This window comes from Oryzias melastigma, unplaced genomic scaffold, assembly GCF_002922805.2.
Source record: "Oryzias melastigma strain HK-1 unplaced genomic scaffold, ASM292280v2 sc00467, whole genome shotgun sequence".
In the NCBI taxonomy this organism is placed as follows: Eukaryota; Metazoa; Chordata; class Actinopteri; order Beloniformes; family Adrianichthyidae; genus Oryzias; species Oryzias melastigma.
In genome coordinates, this window is record NW_023417062.1 from 3342 (window position 1) to 13764 (window position 10423).

A 10423-nucleotide genomic window follows, 5' to 3' on the forward strand; every position below is an offset into this window, starting at 1 on the left:
CAAAGAAGGTCTTTGTCCAGACTCTCTTACACTACTCAGTCTCTGCATGAAGATAACAACACTTTATATAGATATTATTCTTCTAAATGTTTCATCTTTCATAGACTTCAAAATGATATCAACACCAGCTGTTTATTTTTGCAAAAATTCTCCAGGAACCGTTACTTATTTATTTCAGACTTGTTCATATAACACACAATTTGGACTGGTGTACTAAACTTGGTGGATAAATATTTTCTTTATGATGTTTCTTCTTGTTTTTAGCATATTATTTTTGAATACTTTTGAAGAAATGTAAAACTATTCTATTAACTTATTTATTCAATCTATTTTTTCTTCTGTCCAAATTCCACATAAATGTAAACATAACCACATGAATCCTTCTGTAACTCTTTTCATTTGTGAAAAAGAAATACAGTGAACTTGTCAAAAGAGAAAAAGAAAATGATTTTATTTATTTGAAAATATATAATCTAAAAAACTCTAAACTTCCCCCCATTTTCATTATGCTGGTTTCTGCCCGAGCTCTGAACATTTTACTCTGCCAAATCACTGATGCGAAACAGTAGATGCTGTTTTGCTGTGGTGACCCCGAATGGGATAAGCCGAAAGATGAAAAACCAAACCATCGCTGCAAACTGAGACTTAAACATTTTGTTTATTTAAGTTTTGAGTTTGTTGTATAAAGTTGCACTGGTTGAAACTTTGAACAAAAACGGAGTCTGTTCTGTTTGGTTCATTTAATCATCTGAATAAACAATGAATAAGAAGTCAGAGCTTCAGAATCATTTCAATATATTTAAGGCTAAAGGAACTTTCAGAATTTTCCGTCCTTTTGTTTTTGATTTGATTAATCAGATTACAATGTCCCCTAGTGGTGCTTAAGAGTATTACATTCATCTGACATCTACAAAAACATGTTTCAAATCCATGATTCAGATACTGGAAACATGAAAGAATAACATTTAAAATCTTCAGTAAGTTCAGTATATTAATTACCATCAGAGATACATAAAATATTAGTCTAAGTTAAAATAAAAATCCCAATACCCCTAAATAAGGGAATAATCAATGCATGTCTGTTCATGAGTCACTTTGTAGAAGACGAGCATAATGCAGAAAAGATTTAAAAGATTTAAAGGTAAAACCATTGAGAAACTGGAGGAGGTGAAACTTCCAGTTGGTACACTGAAGGGATAGCCGTGCTGTGAGAGAGTTCCCCAGAAAACCAAATGTGTGAGGAATATAGTCCCTTAAAGAGTATGAGCTAACCTTTTGGACAATGTTTTTTAAAAGGGGAAGAGTTTGAAACTGAAACAACATCGGATAGTGATCGAAAGAAACTGTTTGACTGAATCAAAAACACCATCAGCTGGAGCGGCTGATTTCCACCTGGGAGTGACTGGTCTCTCTACAAATGAATCATAGAATTGATGACAACAAAAAGTCAAGGAACCTTAGTATGTGGAGGTGACTTTAATATTACTTCAAATGCATCTCTGGACTCTTCAAATGGAAAAAGGGGACACTAGAAAAATTAGGATAAGAACTGTGGAGCTCATGGTGGAGCTAGGAATAGTAGACGTATGGAGGAACATGAATCCAACTAAAAGAGAATATACTCACTTCTCCCATGCTCACAAGATGTACTCCTGACTTGATTACATTTTCATGTTTAAAAAGGAAATTTTTAGGATCAAAAGTTGTACAATTGAGGACAATAGTTTGTCTGATCATAACCCGGTTAACATGAACCTTCTCATAGGAGAACAGACATACCCTCTGGAGATTAAACACAAACATTTTAAATGACTCAAATATTAAAGAGACGGCTGTAAAAGAAGAGGATGCATAAAAGAAGTAAAAGAAGTTTAAAAGAGGAGATTAAAGTCGAAATATCAAAACTGAAAAAAGAAATAGATTAAATAAATTCAGCTGCAATTCAGAAAAACATTCTTTTGAATAAACAACAATATTATGACGAGGGAGGAAAATCATTAAAACTTCTTTCCTATAAACTAAGAAAACAACAAGCAGAAAGAACCATAAATAAAATAAAGAACCCTCTAAATAATAAAATAGAACAAGATCGGAAAATTATACAACAAAAATTTTTAACTTACTATAAAACCCTATATTCCCAACCTTTCATTGATAATCAAAAAGAAATAGATTACTTTCTTCCAAAATTAGATCTACCCTCGTCACTGTCAAACAAAATAAGCCTCTTCTTTCTGCTATAACAAAAGAAGAAATTCTGCAAACAATTAAAAGGTTAAAAAACAGAAAGATGGCAGGAGTAGATGGTTTGGTCCAGAATGGTACAAAACAATGCAAAACTATTTAAAAACCGCATTATTGAAAACTTTTAACTGGGTTATGGAAGAGAAAACAATTCCTCCTTCATGGAATGAAGCTATTATCTCTGTCATCCTAAAACAGGGAAAGGACCGAGTAGAATGTAGCAGCTATCGCCCAATTAGTGTGTTAAATATAGACTACAAACTCTTCACTTCTATCATATCAAAAAGATTAGAAACAGTTTTACCAAATTTAATCCACCAGGACCAGACAGGGTTTATTAAACAAAGGCAAACACAGGACAACATTAGAAGAGTTCTACACATTCTGGAACAGATTTCACTACAAAAACTGGAGAGTCTAGTGATAAGTTTGGATGCAGAAAAAGCATTTGATTCAGTGAGATGGTCCTTCCTCTATAAAGTGCTTGATAAATTTGGTTTTCATAAATGCATAATCAAAATAATCTCTGGACTCTATAAAAAACCTGTAGAAAGGATTAAGATAAATGGAGATCTCACAGAATCTTTTCTTTTAGAGAGAGGAACAAGACAGGGATGCTGTATCTCTCTACTCCTCTTTACTTTATGTATTGAACCACTTAGTCAGTGGATCAGAGAAAGAAGAAAAACAGAGAAAAACTTTCATCCGGAGGATTATTCAAAGATATTGACACGGTGTGTTTAAGATTCTGAATTTATTCCAAACAGACAAGACAATAGATTCCTGAACTGGATCAGTAAGCGGTTGACAGACTACTTCTCATTTGTCCACAAGGAGGCACTTCTTGCTTTTGACACTCTTAAGGAAAAACATAATCTTGACCAAGTGGACTTTTTCAGGTATTTACAACTCAGGCACTACTTCAACCATAACACTAAAATTCTTATAGAAGACCATGTTTTTTTTAAACAAATATTTATGTCATTAATAAAAACAAAATCACCAACCAAAGTCATTTCTAAGCTATACAATGGCATGATACAGAGTGGAAGGCATAACACATGTTACATAAAGAAAAAATGGGAAAAAGAAGGAAGTTTATCAATCACTCAAGAAAGTTGGGAAAGGATATTCCATGTGCAGTGGACCACCACCTGTTCAAACTCATGGTGTGAATTCTGCTGGAAAAATGTCACAAGATTTTTTATCACCCCTGTACAGAAGAAACATCAAAATAATGTAGATGAATGTTGGTGATGTGGAAGCAGTGGAGCAAATAATTTACATGTATTTTGGAGCTGTTCAGTTGTTCAAAATTATTGGTTAGAAATGTACAAACACCTAAAGAATGTGTTTATGATTGATTTCCCATTTTCTTTGTAACTGGACTCATGAAGGTCTTAGCCCATCAGACAAAAACTTGTATACATCCTGCTGGCAGCGAGTAAAAAAGCAATTACTAAAAGATGGCTCAACAGGGAACCACCAACAATAAAGGCATGGATCACAATTATCAATAGTATTTACACGATGGAGAAACTCTCATTTTAAATTCAAATACGGACAGATCAGTTCAATCAAGTATGGTCAAAATGGACAGAATATGTCAAACCAACCTGGTCAGAGTTTAACTTTATAAACTAACTTTTGGATTGTGCAATCTTTAAACTTTAATGCTAGTCTTTGTGTTTTTTTTTCTCTTATTGTAATGATCTGCATTGTAAGGTATAAGATGTGGACAAGCGTGCACAATAAATTATAATGTAATACAACTTTCCATGAAAAAATAAAATATAAAAAAAAGAAAAAAACGTGAGGAATATTATACAACAGAAAGTTACCACTTAAATATATGATTAAAAAAATCAAAGACCAAAAGAAAACAAATATTAAATGTAAAAAGATGTTTAGCTATTTGAAAGGTGTTAAAAGACTAATAAGTGTTTTAAAAAAGTAAATCTTTAGTAATTGTATCAATGAATGTAAGAAACCAACATCCTTATCATTTTAAAGTTTCCTCTGTTCTGTATTTTAGTTTCAGTTCTGTGTCTGTGTGGTTTAAAATGAATGTCTGCACTGAATATTTGTCGTGTTTTAAAAAGCTCTGAAAGTTGCAGTGATTTCTTTCTTTTCTGGAAGTGGATCGATGTTCAGCTAATCTTGTTCCAATGAGAGATTTTCATGAAACTCCTCCACAAGAGTTGCTGTTGAAGAAGCGCTGCTGATCCCAGAGGTAACGTCAGAGAATCTGGTACGTTGTTTCAACCATTCAGAAACATTTCTGTGTCCTCTTCGAAGTCCTGAGATGCTCCCATATTCAGAAGTAGCATCTCCACTCACTGAAAAAGATCAAATTGTTGTCACAAACTGCAGAGCTCATTCTCAATTCATTTATTTAACAAGATTAAACTCACTGTCAGGAATTACAGTATCATCCATGCTTTGTGCCACCTTCACAGGTTGTATTCCTGTTTCTTCTGGTTCATTCGCTAAAACTCTCATCATTCTGTCAATCAGCATCTGTTCTCTCTTCTTCCACTCCTCTTCTGTCAGGGTTGATTGTTTTTTTTGCCGGGATAAAATTTTTGCCTTTTTTTGTTTGTCTTCATGTGAGAAACATCCCCTGTTTCGTGTTGAGATGTCAATAACTTTTTGCAGCAGATCTTTAACTGGTGCAGGATTATCAGAATCTTCCCAGCAGAAAACATGGTATCTGTTATCACACTGTGTCAACAACTCATCAAGAGCTTTTCCTTCTCTGACAATGTGATCCTCTATTGAGTGTTTACCGAGCCATTCTCCCCATGTGAACAGAACCATGCAGTGTGCCCACACTTTCAAAGTGAAGGGCTTCAGGAGATCAACAAAATCTCTGAGATCTTTGTCAGTGAATGATTTACAAACAGGAACAACCAGGAGAAAAGTGTGAGGCCCCGGATCACACATGGAAACACTACGATGAACTTCATGTTTGAGCCAGTCAGGAGCTTTTGTGTCTTTGTACCAGCCTGGAGCCTCAACAACTGAGACTTTAACTCCATCAAAATGTCCTTGATGTTTCACAGAAACTCTTTGATCTTCATTGTCCTGCACAGACAAATACAATTAAGATTGAACAACTTTGGGATTGTTAAAACTTTAAAGATAAAATCATCGGATACCTTCTTAATACCAGCTGTGTGAAATCCTTCTTCAAGTTTTTCCATGAACAGAATCCGATTTCCTGCAGCACTTTTTCCTGATCCTTTCTGACCCAACAGAACAACTCTGATCTCACTGAGTGACTGTCTCTCCTCTGTAATAAACAGAAAATACATTTAATCACAAACTTTAAATATTCTTTAAATGTATCAATGAAGACTCATGATTTGACTTCACCTTTAAAGATTTCTTTCAGTACTCTTGACTGTCTTTCAATGATCTTCTTCATCTTTTTGGCTCTTTTGTCTGCATCCTCTCTCAGAGTCTCCATTTCTGCTGCTCTTCTCTGGTCGACTTCATAATAAGGATCATCATTTTCTGCCCACATCTCCTCAATCTTCTCCAGGAGAACCTTTACTTGTTCTCTATTATTGGGCTCCAGGTTGTTCAGGACATGATATCTGTTCTCACATTTGTTCACCAGCCACTGCAGCCCTTCATCACTCTCTATCCTCTCCTCTACAGTCTTCACTCCAAGAAAGTCACTCAATGTAAACAGAATGATTGTGTGCTTCCAAACATCATCTCCAAACAGACTCATGTGATCCTGAACTGATCTCTGGTACGTTGCATTAATTGCAGTTCCAAGAACAACCACAAGGAGAACTGCATGTGGTCCTGGAGGACACATATACAAACTATTCTCTATTTCTAGTTTGTCCATCTCACTGGTGTCCTGAAGGGTGAGGATGTAAAACCAGCCGGGAGAATCTACAACTGTAAGTCGTCTGTCTGCAAACACACTGTGACCTATTTCACATTGTGTTGTTCTTGGACTATCCCAGTTTTTATTCACTTCAAATGCATCTTTTCCTAGAATAATATTTCCTGCTGAACTCTTGCCCGACCACTCATGACCAACTATGACCAACTTTAAATGATCAGGTAAGTCTTTGACATCTGTAGACAATGAAATAATAAAAACATCAGAAACCTCATATGAATTGTTACAAGCCAAATCTGAAAATATTATAGTTAGAAAATGTTTAATCATTTTTTTCTGCATGTGACATTTTTATAATGGTAGGTCCAAAAATATTTGGACCTACCATTATAAACTGATTAAGACAAAAATATCATAATTGCTTTTTAAAATGAAGAATGAAGAAGTTTGTAACATACCTTCAATCAGAGCTCTGAGATTCTGTCTTTTTTTCTGCACTTTGTTGCGTCTTCTTGATGCATTTTCTACAAAACTTTGAAGTTTTTGTGTCAAAATAATTCCTTGAGTTTCATCCACTGAGTAAGGATTGTTGAGGTTGTTTGTAACCAGTTCTTCAATTTTCCTGAACAGCTCCAAGACTTGGGTTCTGTCAGCGCTGTCACTGATATGAAGAAAATGTTTTCTGTTTCCACATAGTTGAAGAATCTGCTGAACTGATGGGTTTACTTTGACATAATGTTGAATGTTTTCCTCTTTGTATGAGGAAAACGCAGTGAACAGCACAATTGTGTGTTTGAGCAAATCTGCATTAAAAAGTTCCAAGTGTTCTTTCAGAGATGATTTGAAAATCAGAGGAAAATTCAACTCAACAGGAATGACCAGAAGAAAGGCGTGAGGACCTGGAGGACAAAGATGGACACTGTTCTGGATTTCTATCTGGTCCAGTTCTGGAGTGTCTTCTCGTGGATATCCCCACCACCATCCTGGAGTATCAACCACAGTCACTAGTCTGCCGTGAACCTCTCTCTGTCTCGCTGTACTTTGAGCAGTTCTACCACTGGTGTCAAAAACATTTTGACCGAGTATCAAGTTTCCAGTAGAACTTTTACTTCCATTTTCTCCTCTTCCCCCGATTAAAACAATCCTTAACTCTGGACAGGAACCACATTTCCCTACAAGAAAAACATGAAAAAAAGAAAAAAAAAAGACTAAATCAAGTATTAAAGTAAGAACTATTTCATTTAAACATCATGTTGCTTGGTATACATTTTGTTTTTTTGTAAAAACAATCAAACAGTATTTTGGGGAATAGCCAACAATAGATGTGATCTCAGAAAGCTATAGATAAAACAGACAATCAGTTGTTTGGTTGTTGGAATCAAAACAAAAATTTTATTTCATTTTGTTGGATCCAGAAAATCACAAACTGTTCTTCAAGCTTCTGGAGGAAATCAAATAAAATCAAACAAGAAGTGGATTAAAAAGTCATTGTTCACTTGTTTTCCAAATCACTTTTTCAGTAGAGTCAAGAGATTTATTCTAGACTTCTTTCTAATCAATTTTTTTATTTTACTTATATTATTTTAAAGTTTTTATATCCATCTCCATGAATTAAAAGTTAATGAGAACACAATAATTTATAAGGATTCTGAGAAAGAAGATGATGAAGATGATCAAAGGTTTTATTAATTGCATTAACTACTTAAAGTTTCTTTTAATTTCCAAAGAGTTCCTCTGAAGACATTAAAGTATTCACCTGTATATTTATTACAAGTTTTAAAATCATAATATGACAATTTAGTTTAGAATAAAATGACATTGAAGTAAACCCTAATCCTGATGGTAGGAAGTGAATGTATCTACTGCCAGTATACCAGACATCTATAAATCCTTCCAAAGTAATAACTGAGCTTTATATAACGCTTTTTATGAATCTCCATGATTGTGTAAACATCACTCACCAGACTTTGGAACTGCGTCAGCCATAACTTTAACTAGGTCCAATGAAATCCACCTGAAACAAGTCTGAATCAAAAGTAAAGGAAATCATTTAGTGTCTTCCCACACATTTCCAAATGTTCTCATGGAATATTCTTCAAACAATTTAAAAAAAAAAAAAGGAAAAATTGGGAAGAGTTTGATACAAATTCTGAGTTTTCCATAAAATTTAGAATATGTTTATGTAATAGGAAAAAGTTCCAGCCTTATCTTTTAGCTTAGTGAAGATTTTTTTAAGGCTACAGCTTTTTTTTTTCTAAATCATGAAATCAACCCCTACTTAGTTTATACACATAGACCGTCACGTCAATGGTTATACAATATAATTTAGTTTTACTCACCTTGAAGGGCGTACGAATGAAAAATGAAGTGTTATGCTGAGGAACTTTCCTTTACTGTCTGAATGCTCTCAGGTGAGCCACCGCCAGCATTTCCGTGGTCCAATGTCCACCATCACTGGATTTTATGTGTTCCATTAATAATTAATATATTACAACACCTTTTGCTCTATTTAGTAGAGCACAATGCCTTTATAGTACTGTCCTATGTGGTATGTCTACTTCATAAAGTACTACTACACCAAAAATCAAATCATTTTATTGTACAGGATCCTAGTAATCCACTGTTGAAGTCTCACTCAGTTAATACAATTGTCAGTTTAACAATGAAGAAAACATATTCAACCAATTAGCGTAGGGTATTACGTAATTAACAGAGGTTATAAAAATATTAATTCCATTCCATTATTACTATGAAAGCTGGTCTCTAAGTGTTCACTTGTTGAATAAAAACGCATGTCCAGCAATCATGAAACACTAACATTAATCATTATTATTATTTAATTATTGTTAAGGAGGAATAGTGATTTAGTAACATGAGAACAAATGTAAACAATTTCAATGTCTAGAAATAGAAGTAGATAACTCAGAAACTATAGTATGGTTGACCCCTGATTGGAAGATTCCAGGTTTGGTTCCCGTCCTACATGACTATGTGCTGAAATGTCCTTGTGACAAGACCACTCTGCTTCTGGTGGTTAAAGGTTGGTACTACTGTTCAGCATGACTTCAATGATTTAAGATAAGAACCTCCTATCAACATTAACTGGAATCATTTCAAACACGATTGTTCCCTGGAAAAAAAAGATTTTTGTCAAAGTTTTTATATTTTGGCTATTATGATGTTGATTGTTTCTTTTTTGTAGTACTGCTTCTTAAGGTATGAGTGGAACTAAAAATAAATTGTTATTAATTAGTTTGAGTATTAGGTAAATCTATAGAATATAGATAATTTGTATTTTTACTTCCCATTTAATTAAAAAAAACATTTAAACATACACATTAGAATATTGTATATTCTTGTACATTGCTATTAGCATAACCATTTTAGCATTTTACAAGCTCCATTCATCAGTAGCGTAACTTTTTTTTAAACCTAATTACCAAAATTGCCATTTGTTACAAAGAATCATAAATGTGATGTATAGTGTTACTGTCTTCCAACCACTAGGGGGAGTCAGTTACTTGTGGTATCTTATTTGCCTGTATGCAGAACGTCTGAGAGACAAACACGGATAAAGAAGACGCAGTTTAATACAGTCTGGTCTCTAAACATTTATATAAAGGTCCAGCATCATTACAATTTTATTACTATCATACACTATTTTTAAAAGTTATCAGAATTAACGAACATCTTAATGTTTATAGCATTATGACCAATTGTTTCATCGTCTGGAGCTGAGATCACAAGACTTATGTACATAAAGAAAAAATAACCTTCAGCTTCTTGTAAGACTAAAAGACAGATTACCTTTGCTGCAAACTGAGTCTTTAAAATTTTGTTCATTCAAGTTCAGGGTTTGTTGTATAAAGCTGCACTGGTTAAAACATTGAACAAAAACGGAGTCTGTTCTGTTTGGCTCATTTAATCATCTGAATAAACAATGAATAAGAAGTCAGAGCTTCACAATCATTTCAAAATATTTAAGGCTACAGGAACTTTTATATTTTTCTGTCGTTTTGTTTTTGATTTGATTAATCAGACTAAAATGACCCCTAGTGGTGCCTAAGAGTATAACAATTATCTGACAACTACAAAAACATGTTTCAAATCCATGATTCAGATACTGGAAACATGAAAGAATAACATTTAAAATCTTCGGTAAGTTCATTATATTGATTACCATCATAGATGCATAAAATATTAGTATATGTTGAAATAAGAATCCTAATGTAACCGAATAAATGTGAATCCACTTGCAACAAGAGATTTTTATTATTTTTTTATGGTATCTTGGGCGCCCCCTATCGGGTTGTG

At 33.9% G+C, this 10423-nt stretch overlaps 1 protein-coding gene across 1 annotated transcript; it reads right to left on the bottom strand.

The window, feature by feature from the left end:
- Window positions 1–2397: 2397 nt before the first annotated feature.
- On the bottom strand, window positions 2398–8519 carry LOC112139324 (GTPase IMAP family member 8). The gene is made up of 7 exons (XM_024262076.2): window positions 8449–8519; window positions 8071–8134; window positions 6568–7281; window positions 5623–6345; window positions 5406–5539; window positions 4659–5331; window positions 2398–4583 (listed from the first exon to the last, which is right to left on the bottom strand). The coding sequence occupies exons 2-7, from the start codon at window positions 8093–8095 to the stop codon at window positions 4399–4401; spliced, it is 2454 nt and encodes an 817-aa protein (XP_024117844.2). The 5' UTR covers window positions 8096–8134; window positions 8449–8519; the 3' UTR covers window positions 2398–4398.
- Between the last annotated feature and the right edge of the window lie 1904 nt (window positions 8520–10423).

Bases quoted from the DNA above. Each gene is read 5' to 3' on its own strand.
- LOC112139324 (XM_024262076.2), bottom strand. From the start codon at position 8,095: ATGGCTGACGCAGTTCCAAAGTCTG. The intron at 6,346-6,567 runs GTATGTTACAAA...CATTGTCTACAG, and splicing joins TCTCAGAGCTCTGATTGAAG to ATGTCAAAGACTTACCTGAT. The intron at 5,332-5,405 runs GTATCCGATGAT...TTGTCTGTGCAG, and splicing joins ACACAGCTGGTATTAAGAAG to GACAATGAAGATCAAAGAGT.